We start from the raw sequence: 22,377 nt of genomic DNA on the forward strand, positions 1-22,377 counted from the left end.
CCAAAATCAAGGCACACGCACAAGTAATGATGGGTGTAACTCGTAAAGAGATAAAGATGCTGGAACACAGTTGGGTGTGGTGGCACAGGCCTGCAATCCCAACACGTGAGAGGTAGAGACAGGAGGATCAAGAACTCAAAGTCATCATATATTATTTGGTATTTTACTCTTTTGTGGGGGGCACCATCCAGCTCCCAAATAAATCACACAAGGAGGGTTATTCTTTTTTTTTTTTTTTTTAAGATTTATTTATTTATTATGTATACAGTGTTCTGCCTACATACATGCTTGCAGGCCAGAAGAGGGCACCAGATCTCATTACGGATGGTTGTGAGCCACCATGTGGTTGCTGGGAATTGAACTCAGGACCTCTGGAAGAACAGCCAGTGCTCTTAACCGCTGAGCCATCTCTCCAGCCCCTAGGCTTATTCTTAATTATGAATGCCTGGCCTTAGCTTGGCTTAGTTTCTGGCGAACTTTCCTCAACTTAAATTATCCCATCTACCTTTTGCCTCTGTGCTTTTCCTGTTCTCTTCCTTCTGTATCTTACTCTTACTCTGTGGTTTGCTGTGTAGCTGGGTAGCTGGCCCCTAATGTCCTCCTCTTTCTCTGGCTCCTAGATCTTAGAGCTCCAATGCCTCTTCCCAGGTTTCTCCTCTATATATACTCTCTGCCTGCCAGCCCCCACCTATCCCTTCTCCTGCTTTGCTATTGGCAGTTCAGTTCTTTATTAAACCATTAGGTGTTTTACACAGGCACAGTAACACAGCTTCACAGAGTTACACAAATGTAACACAAACAAAAGAAACACACCTTAAAATAGTCTACTTAAAATATGAAGAATTCTAGGCCATTCTAAGTTAAATGAGACCTGGACTCAAAAAAGGTGTGGAAAAAAGGTCTATGAAAACCCGAAGAAGAGTCTCTGTGGCTGGGAAAGTTATGAGGAGGGTTGAAAGTGAATCTTCCCTGATGCCAGTGTTGACAGACACTATTTTCATTGTGTGTGTGTGTGTGTGTGTGTGTCTGCTCGCACATGCTCACACATGCACTCATGCCACAAAACACATGCGGAGGTCAGAGGACAACAGCTTGCAGGGGTCACCTCTCTCCTTCCATCATATGGGTCTAAGGATCAAACTCAGGCCCTCTCACTTGGAGCACATCTAACCACTGAGCAATCCTTCCAGTCCCAAGATGAGGTTTTTAATAGGTAGTAATGACGGTAAGGAGAGAGGGGAAAGTGGAAAAAAAAAAAATCAATGAACCTTTGCAGGTGGGGGAAGGGCTACATCCAGCACAGCAGATGTAGGAAGTCCACAGTTTGTAGGAAGTTAGAGTCTTCTGGAGTCTTATCACATATGGCTGTAAATAACATCAAGTGCCAAGTCATACAGGAAGGGAGAGAGACCAGAAGAGCACGTGGAAAGAGGGAATCCTGAGTCGACTTTATAAACTTCCAATGCTTTGGGATTAGATTTGAAGTCTTCTCCACAAGTAGGAATCCAGGCCTGGTACTTCAAACCCAGTCAAAAACTCGTGGCGGCTGAGGTCCATGCTCTAGGAAAGAACCTACTACTGTGGTTTCGCTAAACCAGATGTTGCCGATCGGTCTTCTAAATATTTATGCCTATACCATAGATGAGCACAGTCCTCCACCGTGGCCCCAGAAGCTGCTCTCTGCAGTGGGCGGCAGAGATTCACAACTGATCGCAGCGCTATGTGTCTGTTGAGTGCTCAGCCTAAATAGAACATCTGCATCAACCCCACTTCTGATCCAGTGCTCAAGGAAAATCAAAGGAGAGTAGAAAGACCGTAAGAGCCAGAGGACGGGAGGAAGGCTGTGAAATGCTGGCTTCTGGGACGACACACACGGCCATTGCACCCGTGAACTCCCTGCAGCTGTGGTTATCTGCCCCAGACCTGCACCAGACCTGCACAAGGTCAAGTCAACAAGATCAGTCAACATTCCCCCTGCAGCGCTAATTAGAATCAGTGGGTTATTCACAAAAGAGGAAGGGGAGGGGGAGGGGATGTGTGGAGGGCTCTTGGTCAGGGCTGGGGGTGCGGATCATCAAGATACATTGTTTGCATGTATAAAATTGTCAAAGAACAAGTAAAAGATACACTATTTTCAAAAAATATGGATAGAAAGGCATGTGGGAATGTCTTTAAAGTAATAGAAAGTACAGACGAAATTTGGTTGGCTGAGATTTGATCATGGTTGCAGCTCGGGAAGCAGAACTTCTTTTTAGCGGTCTGCCTACCTTTGCTAGTGTATAAACTTTACCATAAACCAAACCTTGAAACCGAGGGTGGGGTGGGGCGCAGAATGCACTGTAGGAGGCCCCGCCCACTGTGCTGGGAGGCCCGGCCCCCATCTGCTCCGTCAGACTCCCCAGTCCATGGTGTCGCCAAACTTTCTCAGCTCCTCTGGGGAATTCACTGGTTTTCCACATAGTTAAGAGGCTCTCTCTAGTCTTTCTCAGGCTCTGCACACTGCTCAGAGCCCTAAGAGTCCTAGCTCCGAAACAGAACCGCCCAACTTCCCCCATGTTTGCGGACTATTTGGGCGCGTCCCTCAGCATATCCTGGGAATGCGTCCACGTTGTCATGGCGACGCTCTGAGTAGGTTCCTGCACGCCGCGGAATCCCGCCCCGGCCCGGAACTATCATCTGCAGGGTAAGAGGCCTCGGACTTGGGGTTTGAGTGTCTCATGGTGACCGCTGAGTTGCTAAACGGGGGAACCCCAGGCAGGTGTCCAAAAGGTGTTCACCTTGGGACTGGGCCGGGCGTCGGGGTGAGGGCCCAAAGAAATGATGAGGGGTAGTGGGAGAGTCTGCTTTCCACCCAACCCTTAGCATGGATTGGAGTTAAAGGAAGAAGGGATTAGCCAGGGTGAGGCCCTGCCCAACTTGACCCTACCTGAAATACAGGCAGTGACTGTGTGGGACCCAGGGCTGCAGGGCCTAGAGGGGTGAAGTGGGGCACCGCATTGGAAGGCAGGTGTGCAGGAGGAGGGTTTAAGCTGTGCTGCAAACCGCCTTTGCTACTGGGAGGGGGTGCAGGGGAGAAGACAGACCAACTTATTTCTGAAAATGATTGTTAGGCCGCTACTCTGTACCTCCCTGTATTTCTGCGTTCTCCGGGGTCTTCTCCAATGCTATAGGACTTCTCCAAGAAAAACAAAAGCAAAACTCATAAACATTCATTCTTAATTTTACCTTCAATTTCAGGGGCTTCTCAGAGCAGCCCCCTCCCTGGCTTGTGCAAAGGCCTCTAGTTAAGAGTTACGTCTGATATAGAAAATGTGGGGTTTGGGCCGGGGAGATGGCTCAGTAGGTAAATGTGCTTGCTTTGCAAGCCCCAGAACCCACATAACAGTGGAAGGAGAGAACCAATTCAGGTTTATCCCCTGACGGCCACATGTACACCGCTGCTCCCCACCCCGCGCGCACGCGCGCGCGCGCGCACACACACACAAAATAATAAATAAAATTTTTAAAAATGTGGCATTTATAAAGTCCTGTTTCAAGGTAATAAATTATTAATGCCAAATGACTTATAAAATAGTAATTGACAAAGAATGCTGAAGGGGTTGGGAATCAGTGTTTATGGGGAAAGCAAAGTGGAATTTCCAATGACTGTCAAGGACAGTAGGGACCCCCAGGTTCCTAGGCATGCCCCAGGTCTGTGCGACCTGGCCACCTGCAGGCTTAGGTGACTTAGGAACGCCTGTATCTCGCCAACATCAAAATGTTGAAGGGACCCTTGTTCACATATCTCTGAATGTGATGTGGAGACATGTCAGAAGAATTTTAACTGTCAGCTTGACACAGTCTAGAATCGTCTGGGAAGAGGGTCTTCATGAGGAAATCGGGATTAGATTGGCCTGTGGGGATCTGCCGATTGACTGTTAACTGATGTGAGAAGGCCCAGCCTGTGGTGGGCAGCACCATGCCCTAGGCTAGGCTGTGCCCTGTGAAGAGTGAAGAAGGCCAGAGGGCACGTGGCACGGGAGCATTCATTTTTCTTGGCCTTTGCCTGTGCATGTTAAAGTGACTAGTTGTTAGAGTTCCTGCCTCAACTTCCCCTTGATGATCTGGAGTTGTAAACCCAAATAAACCCTCACCCCCCCAATCCCCACCCCGCACTGCTTTTTGTCAGGATGTTTTGTCATAGCAACAGAAAGGAAACTAGACACACTTTCCAAACTTATTAAGCTTTGAAAGCCCCAAACCTCCCCCTCCCCCCGCTTTGTGTGCCCATGAAGCATCCCAGGAGCATACTTCAGAAAAGCTCTGAAGAGCCATGAGAGAGTTTGGAGTGTGTTGCCATATTGGGTTATGGTGTGTGATGTCAAATGATTAATGAGACAGCCGTGTGTGGGAATGCAGCGTCCAGCAGACCAGAGCGGGGAGGGCTGGGGCCACAGCACACCATGCACGGGACAAGAGGTACATTTGTCAGAAGCTAAGAAGAAATGTGTGCGTGATTTCTCAGCATGAGTCTACCACTCCTGTTTTCCTCCCCCAGGAAATGACCTTTGACCCTAGAAGGACAGCTCCATTTTTCACGAGAAGATGGCAGTTGTGAAAACACCCATGCAGGAACTAAGAAGTGCAGAAGAACCCTTCGATAAGGCGTCATCCGTCCTCCTGAAGAGCCTGGTGGAGGAGCCCAAGAAAAGAGCGGAAGTGCCCAACCACCTCCTGGAATCCAGTGAGTGGCAGCGGCCATTTGTCTACGAATTACGTCTCCAAGGCATCGAAAGCCCAGGAAGCTGGGATTGTGGGTGCTGATTAGCTGTATCATTTTATAGGCTCATAACAGTTTTTATTGTTAAGAACGGTAGTTCTATTTAGATCAAACTGTTTGCATGGCAGGTTTAAAAACATATATTTTTATTTTCATTTATGTGTATGTTTGCATGTATAAGCCACATACATATGTGTGGGTGGCCATGAGGCTGTAGGAAAGCCTCAGATCCCCTGGAGGTGGAGTCACAGGCAGCTGTAAACCATCCAGCGAGGATGCTAGGAACCATACTCTGGTCCTCTGGGAGAGCTGAAGTGCTGTGACCATTGAACCATTTCTCTTGTCTCCAGACAATAGGTTTTTGTGGTGTAAATTAATCACCAAGTTCCATGGCTTCATTCCCTCTCACGTCTTTTTGTCCTCGCTGTGTGAGGAGAGTAGGGTGGGAAGCAAGGCAGGATTAGAGCCCAGTGAGTCAGTGCCTGTCTGAGGAGCCTGAGGACAGAGTGGTGTGCACTTGTTACCCCAGCTGCACCGAAGAGGATCCCCGAAATTCGGGATCCCTGAGGCTCTCCGGCTGGCCATCCTAGCCTAAGTGGCTATTGCCAGGCCAGTAAGAGACCCTGCCTTAAAAAACAACATGGACAGTGGATGACAGCCAACAGTCTACACACACACACACACACACACACACACACACACACACACACACACACACTCATGGTTAACATATGAATAAAAATCCAATGTCAGAGAAAGACTGGAATACTCTCCCACCAAGGCAGATGTGTAATAAAGCATTTGCAGAGAGTGTGAAGGCTACTCAGATGACCCCAAAGCACACCACACTGGGGGGATATGAGGATCCTAATGTACACCATCCACCACTGAACTTCCGACCTTTCTCCAGTCCTGCTCCTCTTCTGTCTCCTGAAGTGCTTTTCTCTCAATAAACTATTTCCATTTTACCACCACTCACATGTCCTGGTGCACGATTCAGTTCCTTGCTCTGGGATGCAAGAACCTGGAAATCCCAGGGAGCACCCTCGGGGAGCACCCTCAGGGAGCACCCTCAGGGAGGATCCTCCAGTGTCTCATATTTGCCTGTAACACCACAGACAATCTCCATCCTCAGCAGCTCTTGGGACCACCACACTCCTCACCTCAGTCTCCTCCCCTTGGCTTCCTTCCCTTACACCCATCTCTGTCCTGCTTGAATACTCAGGGACTCTCTGTATACCGGATAAAGTGACAGTTCTGCTCAGCATGAGGGGATAGAGACAGGGCTCTACACTGTCACCCTTCACAGCCTGGGGAGCTCCCCTAATCTTTTAGGGACCTCACTTGGGCCAAACCAGGATTCATTTCTTTGACATGGAAAAAAAAATTTCATAACTAGCCAGTTTAGGAAGCAGAGCCGGGTTTATTAAATACATTTTGACAAAGGCTTAGGCACAAGGGTTAAGAGAAAGAGAGGCACTCAGCAGAAAGCAGAAAGACAGATGGGAAGCCGTTGATGCGAGCTTCTCCAAGAAAGTCCCCGGGAGTAACACGTACCCCAGTGTGGTGCAGGCTCCTGGAGGGACAGCTGTAATTAATGGCCTTATGATTAGGTGTATATTCCATTTTGGTGGCTCTCAGGTGACATTTCAAAAGGTTGCTAAGAACTCTCTTCTTTCCTTGTCTCTCTCTTTTGATGAGATTTCAGGGTGACTCTGGCGATTCTTTAGACGGACTTACAATCTGATAAAGTAAAACAAGAAACCACTAGGCTTGTGGAAGGGGTTTCCCGCAGTCCCTTCCCTGTAAAGGGGGTCTCTGGCTGCTTCAACCGGACCCCAGGGCGAGGGGCTCCTCTCCCTTCTGTCTCTGTTTCCCACCTCACCCTGAGCCGTGGGACCTGACACCATTGCTGTGCACATGTTGTGTCTGACTCGTCCCCAGGACTAGCCACACAAGTCACCCGCCAGGAAAGACTCTGGGAGAATCCTGCGGCTTGATGGGAGAGGGTCACCATTGATCTGCATGAGTTTCACCTGGCGGTCCTACAACAGCTTCCTGAAAACATTCTAGTTCTGTTTCACTGTTGGAGCAGCTGACGCGTGGGGAAGTCCCACCGGTTACCCAAAGTGGACACCTTGTGAGGGAGGAGGTGACATTCAGCTGGTGGCCAGCCATGGCCAGCTCTGCATCTTCATGTTTAGTAACCACATTCTAGTTTCATTTCCAATGCTGCAGTCAAACACCCTGACAGAAGTGACCCAGGGGAGAAGGGTCAATTTCTGTCCACAGTTCCAGGTCACAGTCCATCCTAGCAGGGAAATCAAGACGGGGGTTTGAAGCAGCTACTCACATCCCACCCGTAGTCAAGAGCAGAGAGAGAGAAATGCATGCTTGTGCTCTCTGATAGAGCCCAGGACCCCCAAATCAGGGAATGGTGCCTCTGGCCTCAGGCTGGGTCTTTCCACATCAAGACAGTCTCCCGCAGACATGCCCACAGGCCAACTTGATCTGCAGTCTAGATTCTAGACAGTCCGTCATTGAGACTCTCTTCCTAGGTGATGGTAGGTTATGTCAAGTTGACAGTTAAAACTAGCCACACCCCCAGCATTTATACCCTGATCCTACAAGCCCCACCTTAAACCTCAGCACTGCATTGGTTCCGCATCACTCTTTGTCACCTCAAGACTGTCAAGGACACATTGGTATACCTAACCGTTTCTGGGTCGGAGCACAGCATGCTGCTTTATGACCCCAAACCAAAGAAAACTGCAGCATTAAAAAATGGCTGCAAAGGATGGCGCCCAGTTGGTAGTGCCCTGCCTGACACGTGTGAGGCCCTGACTCCAACACCGCAGAAAGGAACGCGGTAACACGTGTCTGTAGGTCCACACTCAGGAGGGAGCTTTCCAAAGGCATGTCAGATATGAGGTTGTGATCCCAGCACTAGGGAGGCAGAGGCAGGCGGCTCGCCAGCCAACTGGCCTGGCCTACTGAAGACTGACACCGGAAGTTGTCCTCTGACCCCCACAAGTACACACACAGACACGCGTGACATGTGAGAGTAAATAACTAATAGGTCATAAGCGTGTCTGAACAAAAGTGAAAAGGAGGGGATGGTGAGAAGACCAGTCCTTCAAGGGCACGGGCTGCTCTTGCAGACCTGAGTTCGGTTCCCACCACTCCTATCAGGCAGCTCACAGCTGTCTGGAACTCCAGCTCTGGGGATCTGACATCCCCTTCTGGCCTCTACAGACACACACACACACACACACACATGCACACAGAGACATACACATGCACACACGCGCGTGTGCGCACACACACACACAGATACACACACATGCACCTACACACACACACACACACACACAGACATACACATACATGCACACTCACACACACACACAGAGACATACACATGCACACGCGCACGCACACACACAGAGATAGATACACACACATGCACACGCACACACACACAAATAAAAATAAATCTTTTTTTTTTTAAATAGAAAAGGAGACTCAGTCCAGTTTATTTGAGACTCATCATCCATCTTACTGGCAGCTGTATCCACTGTGTGCACATTGCACGTGCCTAAAGTGCCCTAAACTGAAGACAGCCCCCACCAATAAGACCTTCTTCAGTGCGGTATTCTCCATAGCTCACGACGGACCTGTCTTTCCATTACAGAGGTTTATGCCAAGCTTCTGAACAACAAGGCCATCCAGGCCAGACCAGGCATAGTCCATTTTGGAGGCTATGAGATAGAGAAACAACATGAACAGATTCTGGTAGGTACTTCTTAAGGGCATGGGGTCGGGAGAGCATCTGTGGTACTAATCCAGATACAGAGCAGAGGCCAGGGGGATGGCTCAGCTGGAGAGGGGTGCGCTGCACAAGCCTGAGGACCCGAGTTCGATCCCCAGCACCTTGTTAAAAAGCTGGGTTTGGTGGAATGGGCTTGTACGCCCATTTGCCAGGAAGGTGGGGACAGGTGGATAATGGGGCCTACTGGCCAACCAGACCAGGTGAATTGAGCTCCAGGTAAAAGTGAGAATTCTTGTTTCAAAAAACGATGGTGGTGGGCAGTGAAATGACTCTGTGGGTGAAGGCACTTACCAACAAGCTTGACAACCTGAGTTCAAGCCGTGGGACCCACACAGTAGAGGGAGAAAACTGACTCCTACAACTTGTCCTCTGACCTCTATAAGCAGCCATGACACACGCCACCCCCACAAGTAAATAAATGTAATAAAAATAATTTTAAAGGTAGGGCCAACAAGATAGCTCAGCCGGTTAAACACTTGCCGCCAACCCAGACAGCCTGAGTTCGATCCCCAGGATCCCCTTGGCAGAGTGAGGGATGTTGTCTGAGCTCCATACATGTGCCACGGCACATGCTCACCCTCCAAATAAATAAAAAAATTGAAAAAATTAACTAGAAAATATTAAGAAAGACACCCAAGGTTGACCTCTGGCCTCCATACACACATGCACAGGTGTGTACAAGTGCTTGAACACGCACAATACACAGAGAGAGAGAGAGAGAGACAGGAGAGAGAGAGAGGGAGAGATTGCTTACTCAGAAAGGCAGTTCCTTGTTAGAAAGGGACATCGGTGTCCTGGAATAAAATAACTCCAATCTGCCAAGGGTCCCCTCTCAGCTCTTTTTCCTGTGTCTCAAAACTGTGTCCCTCCTGTGCCACTGAGACCAGGGTCTGGGCTTCCCAGCAGCCCTGTGGACGGGGCATCTAGAGAAACTCCCAATTGCATAAGTTTAATCCACTTGTTCAGTGCACGGCATACTGAGTGAGAGGTTGGGACTGTCTTCCTCCAATACTAGGGAAGATGATATCCCTTTCATAGGACGTCCCAGGCAGGGCTGCCTTTGACCTGCTCTGGTCAGATGCCAAGCCTGCCCAGAGAAGATGTGTCTAGGTCTGGGAGGAGGCGGTGGTCACTCCAGTGTACACATTCTCTCTGCCAGAATGGCCGATTTAGGCATGGCACCTCTTTGCTGTCCTTTTTACCCTGTGGGGTGGGATTCAGATATATCATGAACAGCAGGAGGGGACTGGAGAGAGGCTTTAGTAGTTAAGTGTACCTACTGCTCTTGCAGAGGCCCTGACTTTGGTTCCCAGTGCCCAGGTTGGGCAGTTCACAACTACCTGTAACTCTAGCTCCATGGGATCAGACACATCTTCCTGGCCTTCACAGGCACCAACATGCGTGTGCACAAACACAAAGGCATACATGTACACATAGTTGAAGGTAAAATCTTTGAGATCTGAAGTCTCCACTCTGCTTCACCCTCTTGGAGGGCAGCCACATGCCTGCCTTTTTTTTTCACATGACTACTTCCTCAGTGCCCAGCGGCGCAATGCTCGACACACAGAAGACATTCAATAAACCCTAGCAAAGGGAAGACTCTGGACTCACTCTCAGACAAGGTTGACTTGGCAGTGTGACGTCTAAAGCATCACATTGATCCTATCAGCCACTAAAACAAACAAGTAGATAAAAGTACAACATGATTTCACCTTACTAGCATTCTGGGAGATGCTGGGAAAGCCAGCTTCCTGTTCCCATCAGTAAAGCTAAACAGAAGCCCAAAGCATTTACCTTAAGATTCTTATCAAAAGCATTCATAACTGTTAGAAGCTAGGAGTAAGTAAGTGTGTGGGCTCAGCCGCAGAAGAGACGTCTATATGGACCCGCTTCCCCACCCACAGAGCTCAGGGGACAGTAATGAGCAGGGAGCAGAAAGAGTGGAAGAGCCAGGCGATGGGAAGATGCTATGAAATACGGCCTTCCGACAGGACTTGGCTTTGCACATAACTCACCACAGTCATGGCTGCCTGCACAAGACCTTTGCAAGATCGAGCCAGTCAAAATGCCAGCAAGGCTTGGGGAAGGCTGCCGAGGCCCCACCCCCAGCTGAGGAGCTACTGGCAAGAGGGAGAGTCGGTTTTCTTCTGAGGTGTGTTCACTGCAGGTTGCTTATGCCTCAGTAGATGACCTCACACTCCTGCACATATGGGCGGCCCTAATTTCTTGCCAAACAAGGGGAGAACTCTTAACTGTTATGTTTTACTAGGGTTTCCTCCCCTCATCCCAAACCCTGCAGTTCAAACCAAGAGATCCCTTGTTCTGAACGGTGGTGTCGATGGGGACGTGGGCACAGGCTTGGGCACCTTTGGAGCTCATCTTGAAGTGGAAGCTGAGTCTCCGGCCTTGGCCATGTTCTGGGTGAAGCTACAGATGGTCCAGGTAGCAGCCAGCTCCTGGTGGTTTGCTCTCCTGTTCAACTGGAGTCTCCTTTTCTTTCCAAGGAGATTGAGCCCTGCATAGACACCTTTGAGGTCCCTCAGGACGGTTCAGGGTAATCACATCCCCTCAGAGTGAGGGAGACACTTTCTGGAATGTGAGTAGTCTGATTGCTGAGATGGTCTCCATTCTTGTAGTAGATGAGACAAGGACTTCTACTAGGTTTTGGCACAGGAAACTATGCAAATTGCCCACAAGTGGAATGATCGAGTGTATGTTCTTTAACACTGAGGTCATGTAAGGTTTGAAGCATTCTGTGTGCATGAATATTAATATCAGTGCTTCAGTCTACTTGGAAATTTTAAATGATCTTTGTTTTGTTTTGATTTTTCAAAACTCAAGACCCCTTACATTCTTTTTTTTTTCCTTTAGGGGACCAATTTTTTTTGTCTCAGAAGTTATATTTATTAATAAATAAGCCATCACTTTTCCTAGGAGACAGCCAGTGTGGTTGTGGGCCCAGACAAAACTCATTAACCTGTAATGAGCGGTGCCCTCTGGCTTTCTGTTCAACCCCCTGTTGCAGCTTTTAAAGACTCTATCCTTCCCAAGATGTTGATTCTCAAAAGTAGGGCCAGGACGAGCAATGTCTTCTCCTCGGGATGAGGGATGCGGGACCTTAACATACAGGCATGGTGCATCCTACCTGAGCGTTAGTGTGGTTTATTTATTTATTATAGTCATTAGCTGGCCATGAATGCAAGAGTTAGGCAAAAATCAACAAGATCATTTAGTTATCTATTTATTCATATATGAGAATGGTCTGTATGAATGTATGCCACATATGTGTGGGTTCCCTCAGGAAGTCAGAAGAGGGCTTTGTATCCCCAGGGCTGCAGGTACAGGTTACACTTTACATGTGTGTTGTATGTGTGTGAGGGGGTATGTGCATGTGAGTGCTAGTGCCTGTGGAGTCTAGAAAAGGGTGTGGGATCTGCTGGAGCTGGAGTTAGAGGCGTTGTGAGCCTCCTGGTGTGGGCACTGGGAACTGAACTCTGATCCTCTGGAAGAGCAGAAGGTATTCTTCACGGCTGAGCCATCTCTCCAGTCTTAACAAATCATTTTGTGATAACCAATTGATAATCTAGAACTTTAAATTAAAAGTCATCATATGTCTTTTTAAAGTTGTGTGATATTGATCATATTAAACATTATATTACATGTAAACATATGTGCATAAATGCACATGTATAACACACATGTTCTAAGAAGATGGGAAAAGCCATTTTTTTCTAATTACCACTCTCTACTTTCTCTTTCGTGTGTGTGTGTGTGTGTGTGTGTGTGTGTGTGTGTGTGTGTGTGCATATGTGTATGTGATTGCATGCACCCATGTGTATACACAAGCCAGAAGAGGGCGTGGGTGTCTTTCTACCATATTTTTTGAGACAGAACTGGAGCTAATCCGTTCTTCCAGGCTTGATGGTCAAGGAGCCCTAGGGCTTCTCCATCTCCTCCCCAGCACTGGGGTCCCCAGGTACAGCTGCTGCACTGTACCCAGCATTTTACATGGGTGCTGGGTCTGAACTCAGTACCTCGCACCTGCCAAGCAAGCAGTTCCCTGGCTGATCCATCTCCCATCCCGTATTTCATGTCTTCTAAAAAGTTGAAAATAACATGTGTCCTCGAATCCTCTTTGTCATAAAGATGAGGTGTAAGCAGTGAAGAGATGAATCTGTAAATAAGTCCAATTCTAACTCACCTTCATCTCCCCCAGTACATTGCCAATATTTCAGATGAAGACACACACCTTCATATTTTACCACCGCAGACCAAATACTTCAGGATCGCCTATGAGAAGAAGGTACTGTCCCTGCGTCACCTTCCCTGCTGAGGGAGATGTGGGGTGGGTGGTGGTTTCTGTCTGGGGCCTGCCGGGTCAGGAGTGTGTGCATCCTCCATCCCACCCTACCCCCAGTGCTGCTGTCTGTCAGGTCTGGGGCCTGTCCCAACACAGCTTCCCTGACTTCCAGGAGCATCGCCTCATCCCAGGGTTGTCGCTCATGGTCACGATTACATTTTCTCCAGATGAGTGGCGTTACTATTATGACTGTATCCGCATTCACTGTAAGGTGAGTTTCTGGAAGAAGCTATCCTTCGGGCTGGGATGTGTGTGGAATGGGGGTGGGGGAAGGTTACACTTCATATCCTGAAGGAGGATGAAGGAGAGCTAGAAGGACCTTGGTTTTTCAGTGTTGTAGGAGCTAGATGGTCCTCGGCTGCACCTTCCTCCTAACTGGAAAGAGATTTGGACATGGTGATCCCCACAGGCTCCCGAAACATCCTGCTGGTCTCCCCTGGTGCCTGACACTTAACACATCATCTCCCGAAAGAAAGAAGACAGAGCCAGGATGACCCCTCAGCACTCTCTGAGTGGCAGATGAGGCTGTAGGCTCAGGGCTGTGCCTGCATCCCAACTGGGAAGACCTTAAGGCACAGAGAACCTGGGAGGACTCCCAGGATACCGCCCTGCAAACCTCTGCTGTGTGTGCCAAGCCTCCATTTATCTTGTGGTGCTGGGGCCCCGTGAAAGCTTTGTCCAGTGACTTTTATGTGCTCCTTTAAGTGCAGGGCTAGAAAATAAATAGTGCCCCGTTCTGCAGTTATAAACACCGGGACTGGCCGGAGACTCCAGCAGCAACGTCCACAGACAGGGAGGCCCTGGAGAGGTGGCCTGAGGTACCCGCACTGGTTGAGCCCTCGGGAGTCTATCCCAGATCTCTTCACCGACCCTTCGGCCTCCAGCCTGAGTCCGCAACTCCCACGGTCACCTCCACTCGCCTTTCTTTTTGGTCACAGGCCCTAGTCTCGGAAGTTCAGAAGCCACAAAGTCAGCTGCACGCAGTGGAAGGTTACAAATTAGCAGCAAATGAGTTTCTTCTTTCTTTCAAATAATGTTATTACTTACAATTTATATAGTAAGGTCCGGCTTAAAGATAGTTTCCCTTTGAATTTCGTTTTTAAAAGGCCTATGCCTATGCCCTGAAGAGGCTGTGGCAGAAGGGTCTCAAGTTCAAGGCCATCCTGGGTTATATAGCCAAACCCTGTATAAGAGGTAAAGTCAAGGCTAGGGAGACAGTTCTGTGGGTAAAGCACCTGTTTTGCAAGCCTGGGGACCTGAGTTCAAATCCCCAGGACCCAGGTAAAAACCTGGGCATGAATGTACACAGCTGTATCCCCAGCACTGTGCCGGCACAGAGACAGGAGGATTGCCCGGACTACCTAGTTCTAGGTTCATGGAGAGACCTGGTCTCAAGGGAGTAAGGCAAAGAATGACAGAGCAGGGCACCCACACCTTCCTCTGGCCGCTTCATGCATTCACAGGCGTGCATGCTGACACACACGTGTACAAACATTACATACATAGACAATAAAAGTAAAAAACAAGCAAATACATAAAAACTGAATATTCTGACATAATACAATCCAAAGATCCACTGATTTGATACATGCCAAGGAGTAATAGAGAAAAGAAGAAGACACCATCACTGCCCAGGAGCAACAGAATAAAAGTGAAGTCCGCATTTTCCATGATTAAAGCATTATGTTCCTATAAGAACAGAAATATTTCAGATGTACAATTAAAAGAACTCCACAGTTAATAGTGTGCAATAGTCTTGACTCTGAGCCCAAGTGTTTCAGACAGTCTCGACCGTCATCGTTTGGAGTCACAGCACACAAGTGTACATGTCCCATATTCAGAACCAAGGCTACAGTGACATCAAACGATGAACCATGAGTGAGTGTTACTAGAAACATCTCAGATTCACCACGCATTTGATTTTTAAATTAACCTTGGATCTTTGTGCATTTAGAAAACTTTTACTATTACCAAATATTTTATAGCCCCACATTCAGTTATGTGACCTCATACAGAGTCAAGAAGCTGGGGTGTGGAGTCCCAGGGGCACATTCCATAAGGCAAATATAGTCCATATTGACGCAGTACTTTTTGTATTTTAAGGCCGTAGCCTGCTTTGATTTTTAAAGATATCCTCAAGGGAAAGAATGATTATATCCACTTTGTTGAGGACGAAACAAACCCGGAGAAATCAAAGGCCTTGTTCAAGGCCACCAAACTAGAATGAACTAGAACTGGTCTTTGTGCTCTTCCTGCTGATGGCTTTGCACTCTGCCTTGCGCTTCTCTTGGTCCCCTAAATAATGTCTTCCCTTATAACCTCTCCAAGTGGAAGCAGATAGGGCAGCATCTTTGTATCTACACAGGGGGATTAGCACCTTTAGCTTCCATGGGTAATAGCGAGCATTGGTCCCGTAAGATAGCCTTAAACATCTTTTGTGCTTTGTCTGTGGTTTACGAATGCAGTTTTTAGGGGTCGAGAGACGCTCAGTCAGTAAAGTACTTGCCATGCAAGCGTGGGGACCTGAGTTTGACCCCCGGACCACACTTTTAGAAATGCTGCTATGGTGATGTGGACTTGCCATCTCATTGCTGGGGTAGGGTGGAGACAAGAGGACCCTTGGGGCTCACTTGCTAGCCATTCCAGCGTGTTTGGTTAAGTTCCCGGCCAGAGAGAGACCTGTCTACATAACAGAAAGGTAGATGGCACCTAAACAGTGATATCCAAAGTTCCAGCTTCCACACACACGCACACACCTGTGCAAATGCACCTACACACACACACACACACACACACACACACACACACACACACACACACACGTCCGCTCACAAAAGAAACCCAGTATTTCTAATGTTTTACTTAAAGCACTGAGGTTTCCTAAGGAAATTCTCTAATGGTTAAAAAAAGTTTATCTTTCAAAATGATAGTTTTCTAAATGCTAAACTTAACCTCCTTTCCCCAATTTCAGGGAGATGACACCTTGCTTGTTCCCATTCACGCCTACCCTGTCTTGAATAACCTGGACTTCCCCACATTTATAAATCTACCAGATGTCCTCCTCGGAGAGAGGTAAGTTCCTGGAGTGAACCAGTAAGACATCACAGGGGTGGAAGGTTAAGGAACTGAGTGCTGGAGGATGGCTCAGCAGTTGAGAAAGAACACTTGCTGCTCTTGCAGAGGATCAGAGTTCAGTTCCCAGCACCCATGCCCTGTGGCTCACAACACCCTCTTTCACCTCCGCAGGCACCCATGCACAAGCGCACACAGATATGCACACATACACATAAAGAATTTTTTTTTAAATTAAGAAACACATATGTGGGGCTGGGGAGAAGGTTCAGTGGGTAAGAGTGATTGTCACACAGTCATGAGGACCTGAGTTCAAATCCCAAGTGTATAAAAAAAAAAGCTGGGTGTGGTGTGATAGTTTGAATGTAATTGGCCCCCATAATCTCATAGGGAATGGCACCATTAGGAGGTGTGGCTTTCTTGAAGTGGGTATGGCCTTGTTGGAGGAAGTGTGTCACTGTGGGGGTGGGCTTTGAGGTTTCCTATGCTCAGGATATGGCCCAGTGAGTCAACTTCCTGTTGCCTACAAGATGTAGGACTCTCAGCTCCAGCACCACGTCTGCCTGCACGCCGCCATGCTCCCCGCCATGATGATAATGGACTGAAGCTCTGAACTGTAAGCCAGCCATCCCAACTGAATGTCTTTCTTGTAAGAGTTGTCGTAGTCATGGTGTCTCTTCACAGCAATAGAAACCCTAACCAATACCTGTGATCACACGCACCTGTAACCCACGTGCTAGAGTTAGTGGAGACAAGGAGAATCACAGGGTCTTCATGGCTAGCCAGCCTAGCAGAAAAATGACGAGCTTGAGTGTGCTGATGAGTTGTTTTGTCAACTTGATACATACAAGTTAGAGCCATTTGGGAAGTGCGCCCAGCAGTTGAGAAAATGCCTCCATCGGATTGGCTTGTAGGCAATCCTGTGGGGCATTTTCTGGGGTAATGGTTGATGTGGGAGGGCACAGTCTACTGTGGGCGGTGTCACCCTAGACAGATGGTCCTGGATTCTCTAAGAAAGCAGGCTGAGGAAGCCATGGAGAGCAAGCCAGGAAGCAGCATTCTTCTGTGGCCTCTGCATCAATTCCTACCTCCAAGTTCCTTCTCGGCTTCCCTTTGTAATATACTGTAAGGTGTTAGATGAAACCAGTCCTTTCCTCCTCAAGCTGCTTTTGGTCATGGTATTTACCCCAGTGGTCAGAAAGCAAAGCAGGACATTCAAGGCTCAGTGAGAGATCCCATCTGAGGGAATAAGGTGACAAGTGATAGGAGAAGACACCTGGCATGCTTCTCTGGCTTCCACACAGAAGCACGTGGGGTACACGCCTGTACATACACACACACACACACACACACACACACACACACACACACACACGTGCACATGCGTGCGCGTGCGCGCACACACACACACACACACACACAAATATGTTCACAAGAGAAATTGTAGGCTTGTGGTTTTTCTGATGGAAGTTAGTCCTTGCACCTCAGTTAGACAGGATTTACAGTAACAAAAGACAAAACAACACAGTTCAAACAGTTCAAACAAACTCGTTCAAAGCACTGGTAAGGAAGGAAGGGGATGGACTGGGTCGTTTGAACTCCCCAGGTATGGCTGGATCCAGAATCAGTTGGAACACCCTGGCTCTCGCCATGCCCTGTGTCTGCTACCCGAGCTGTCCTCCTCATAGGGCCCTCTCACAGAAGGCCCATGCTAGTGGCCCATGCTAGCCTGGAATAGAGGTGATGGGTAGAGGGGACCTGAAGAATTAGGTCAAAACTCATGACTCTGTCTATTGGTCCAGCTCAGGTCACATGACTTTCTATCACCCAGTCTTCCTTTAGAAGAAGGGAAAGCAAGCGAGACCAGATCTCAGAGTCTGCTCTTCCTGCTGAGGAAATGGCTAATTATTCCAGTGGTTCAGTTTGTATCTCATCTGTGTGTGTGTGTGTCTGTGTGTGTGTGTGTGTGTATGTGTGTATGTGTGTGTCTGTGTATGTGTGTGTCTGTATCTGTGTGTTCATGTGTGTGTCTGTGTGCATGTGTGTGTCTGTGTGTTTGTGTCTCTGTGTGTGTGTGTGTCTGTGTGTGTCTGTGTATGTGTCTGTGTGTCTGTGTGTGTCTGTGTATGTGTCTGTGTGTGTCTGTGTATGTGTCTGTGTTTGTGTGTGTATGTATGTGTCTGTGTGTGTCTGTGTGTGCATGTGTGTGTTTGTCTGTGTGTGCATGTGTGTGTCTGTGTGTGTCTGTGTGCATATGTGTGTCTGTGTCTGTGTGTGTATGTGTGTGTCTGTGTGTGTCTGTGTGTGCATGTGTGTGTTTGTCTGTGTGTGCATGTGTGTGTCTGTGTCTGTGTGCATATGTGTGTCTGTGTCTGTGTGTGTATGTGTGTGTCTGTGTGTCCGTGTCTGTGTGTCTGTGTCTGTGTGTATGTCTATGGCAAGAGCCAGAAGATAATCTCAGATGTTGTTCCTCAGGTGCCACTCACTTTTTATTTATGTTTATTTATTCTTTTGAGACAGGGCCTTTCATTAGCCTGGAACTTGGCAAGTAGTCTAGACTGCCTGGCCCATGAGCCCCAAGGATCTACCTGTCTGCACCTCCACAGCACTGGGATTACAAGTGCACACACCACCATGTCTGGCTTTCTCTTATGTGGGTTCTGGGGGTCAAACTTAGGTCCTTAGACTTGCAAGGCAAGCACTTTACCAACCGACCTGTCTCCCCAGGCCCATGTATCTCATTCTTTCAGCAAATACTAAATGCTAAATACGAGATGGCATAGTGCTATCTGCCCTAGAGATGTCAAGGAGATGGTATTTGGCTGCTCGTTATACATAGAGTGGGGCCATGTTGGTTGTTCAAAGCTTAAAACACTCAGCTCAGGTTACATAGAGAGCTGGTCTCTAAAAGAAAAGTACTGAAATCTTTTTTCAGCCAGAGAGGTGACTCAGTGGGTAGATGTACTTATTTCCAAGCCAGACAACCCGAGTTCAATTCCTGGAACCCATATGGTCAAAGAAGAGAGCCCACTCCTACAAGTTATCTTATCAGCACACAATGTGACACTCCCAATGAATAATAAAATTAAAAAACATTGTTTTGGTTTTCTTCAAGACAGGGTTTCTCTGTATAGCACTGGCTGTCCTAGAACTCACTCTGTAGACCAGGCTGACCTCAAACTCAGGCATCCGCCTGCCTCTGCCTCTCAAGTGCTGGGATTAAAGGCGTATACCACCACCACCCACCATAAAATAAAAGTTTAATTTTTTATTTAAATAAATCTTTCTATTCTGTTGGGAAATACCTACTGTCCTGAGAACTCCATCTCTCCACCCCAGCTGCCTGGCTCTCTCCTGGCCCACCTCCCCTCTTTCATTGTGACAAAATACCCTGATTAAAAATGACTTAAAGGTGAAAAGTGTTATTCTGAATTACCGTTGAGAGGGATAGTCCATCTTGGTGGGAAAGACAAAACGCCAGGCAGAGAAGGGATGGCCGTAGGAGCAGGAAGCTGGCTGATCACATTGTCATCCCTACAGAGGAAATAGAGAGAGAACTGAAGAAGGAGGAGGCATAAACACCCGAAGCATACCCCGATCCCTGTGACTTATGGCCTCCAGCAAGGTCCGGCCTCCTAAAGGCTCTGCAGCCTTCCCAGAGCTCACCATCAGCCAATGTTCCAACACCTGCACCACTAGGGGATGCTTCACATCCAAACCACAGCCCACCGAGCCATCTCCCAGCACACAGCTTGTACATTCTTGGCCCCATGCCTTCCTAGTCCCCATTTTCCCAAAACCATTCTGACAGAACTCCATGCACCCCGGTACTTTCTCCTTCTCCCCCTCAACCCTTCCTGTCCTCACCATCTCCTTCTCAGACCAAGTGGTCCCTATAAAGACCCCAAGCATCTAAAATGTGAACTTGCTGCACTTGCAAAATAAATAGCTACTTCCTGTAGGTGGGCAATGCCAGGCATTTTATCAAAATCAGCGTGCCAGGGAACAAGAACTCCCTGATTTGAGAGTTTTTCTTTCTGTCTGTAAACCACCTCTCATTTGGGTCATAAGCAAGGCTTATGGGTTGAGGAGAAAAAATGGTCTAAGTGGTGCAAACAGCATGCCTTCTACTGTGGTCATCAGTCACCGGCCCTTGAAACAAATGTCCACCCTCCCGGGGGCCTCCCCCAAGCTATTTTCCACATAATGCATCTCATTTGTATTCAGAATGAAAAATTCAGCTAAACAATTTACTTAATTGAGTTACTGTTTATAATGGTATAATATATTTTTTTAAAATCTCTTAAAAGATAAACACGCTATTTTTCTCCTCCAGACATCCTGGCAGCAGGCGGTACCTTCCCAAGACTTTCTGCCTTTTACAGTCTCCTTAGCAACATTTAATCACTCAGACCCTTCTTCACTTCATTTGACCCAAACCATGCGCTGCGAGAATGATCTCTTTGAATAGGCATTTCCCGAAAGTGTTCCGTATGAATCCCAGACCACCTTAGTGGTCCAGTGTATCATTTGGATGGGTTCTTTATCCAGCATCCATTTCATTCATTCATTCATTTCCTGAATGCCTGATGTGTTAGGTACTGTCTCAGTCAGTTGTTTTGTTGCTATAATAAAATACCTGAGACTGGGTAAGTTATGAAGGAGAGTGTACTTCAGCTCTTTGTTCTTGAGGCTGGGAAGAGCATGGTGCCAGCACCCCTCAGCTTCCAGGCAGAACCTAAAGGAGGTAAAAGAGACAAGACTTGGGGCGGGGGGCGGGGGGCGGGGGTGTGGGTGGGGGTGTGGGTGGGGGGAGCTTATCAGTGACGTCACTGCTGTGGCACGTAGGCAGGAGAGTGAAGCAGCTGGTGTCATGTGACCACAGTCAGGAAACAGAAGGAGATGGACGCACACTGGTCTCAGCTTCCTTTCCTTTTTATTGAGTCCCAGACCACAGCCCATGGGATGGTGCCATCCACATTCAGGGCGGGTCTTCCCTCCTGGTTACCCAGTCTAGAAACTCACAGACATGCCCAAAGGCTTGACTTCTACTTAGGATTCTAGATCCTGCCAAGATGGCCGTCAGCATTGACCATCACCGTTCCCCTGCAACCCCCCTGGGCATCATGCACAGAGACTGAAGTGGAAGGGCAAGTGTGAGGCATCCCAAGCTAGGCTTTCACAGAACCAGTGTCCTTCTCTTTTTGATGTGGATCATTGGGCTCAAAGTCAGGTCCTCGTGCTTGGCCCGGCAAGCACTTTACGGACTGAGCCACCTCCCCAGTGATGTGTGTGTTCTCTTAAAATGGCCCAGTAAGATAGCATTTCTTCTTCCAAAGAAGGACCACTGGCCGTTATGAAATGGAAAAGCGATGGAAAGACGGAAATCCACCAAAGGGCAGGGTTCTGGTTTCATCCTTTCTGTGACAGATACTCTGGTCAGAAGCACCTTAGAGGGGGAAAGAATTCCATTGGCTTGGGAGTCCAGGTCATGAACTTGAAGGCAGGGCTGTTTGCTGTTCCATGCAGCATTACCTCCCAATAAGGGGCTCACCTCACAGACAAGTACAGCAGGAACCCTGGAGGACGCTGGGTACCGGGATGGCTCGAAGGCTGCCTTATATGATTCAGGACCACCTTCGTAGGGATGGTGCCACCTACAGTGGGCTGGGCCTCCTGTATCTATTAACAATCAAAGCACCCCAACCCCCCAACCCTCACCCCCACACAGATATGCGGGCAGGCTAACCTGGTCCAGGCAGCTTCTGCAGCAAGAATTCTCTCTGATGGCTCTAGGCTGTGTCAAGCTGACAGCCAGAGCCAACCAGGACACGTGGACTCAAAGGAGCCTGTTTTTCCCTTTTCACATAAAAGAATTTGGACAAAATTGTCAGAATCTGAGGACTTGTGCTGAAGTCACTCATGTGGCTTCCTCGCTGTGGGGTACTTGTATACTGTGGGGTACTTGTATACTGTGGGGTACTTTCATTCTGTGGGGTGCTTTCTTGCTGTGGGGTATTTCTGGGGAGGAACAACCGTGATCTGACCAAAGCTTCTATGAAATCCGGACCGTATCTCCATCCATCTTCCTCTAGGTCCCAGGGTGGACTTGTTCACATTCATCATCTGCATTTTTTGGTGGCTGATCTGACCGTTGTTAAGTTTTCCTTACTGAGATAAAATGCCGTGAGGACACTTGCCAGCTAGCCATAAACAACTCTGGTAGCTTAAGATCTGCTAAAATGCACCCTGACAGTCCCTGTAAATAAGAAAGTTGCATTCCAGTGTCCATCCAACATCTCTAAATCAAACAGTGTCACTGGGTGCAAAGGACCTGCAGTTCTCTGTCCCTCC

General features: G+C 48.1%; 1 protein-coding gene across 1 annotated transcript in view; it reads left to right on the plus strand.

Annotated features, from left to right (window-relative positions):
• The first annotated feature begins 2,620 nt into the window (after nucleotides 1-2,620).
• The window catches only part of Cfap221 (cilia and flagella associated protein 221), a 77,977-nt gene continuing 58,220 nt past the window's right edge, over nucleotides 2,621-22,377 (plus strand). The window contains exons 1-6 of the mRNA XM_059280584.1: nucleotides 2,621-2,683; nucleotides 4,538-4,723; nucleotides 8,454-8,554; nucleotides 12,808-12,894; nucleotides 13,064-13,162; nucleotides 15,923-16,023. Of these exons, the coding sequence (XP_059136567.1) occupies nucleotides 4,585-4,723; nucleotides 8,454-8,554; nucleotides 12,808-12,894; nucleotides 13,064-13,162; nucleotides 15,923-16,023 (527 nt within the window). The 5' untranslated portion in view covers nucleotides 2,621-2,683; nucleotides 4,538-4,584. The remainder of the gene's footprint in view (nucleotides 2,684-4,537; nucleotides 4,724-8,453; nucleotides 8,555-12,807; nucleotides 12,895-13,063; nucleotides 13,163-15,922; nucleotides 16,024-22,377) is intronic.

Source organism: Peromyscus eremicus, chromosome 15, assembly GCF_949786415.1.
Source record: "Peromyscus eremicus chromosome 15, PerEre_H2_v1, whole genome shotgun sequence".
Classification (NCBI taxonomy): domain Eukaryota; kingdom Metazoa; phylum Chordata; class Mammalia; order Rodentia; family Cricetidae; genus Peromyscus; species Peromyscus eremicus.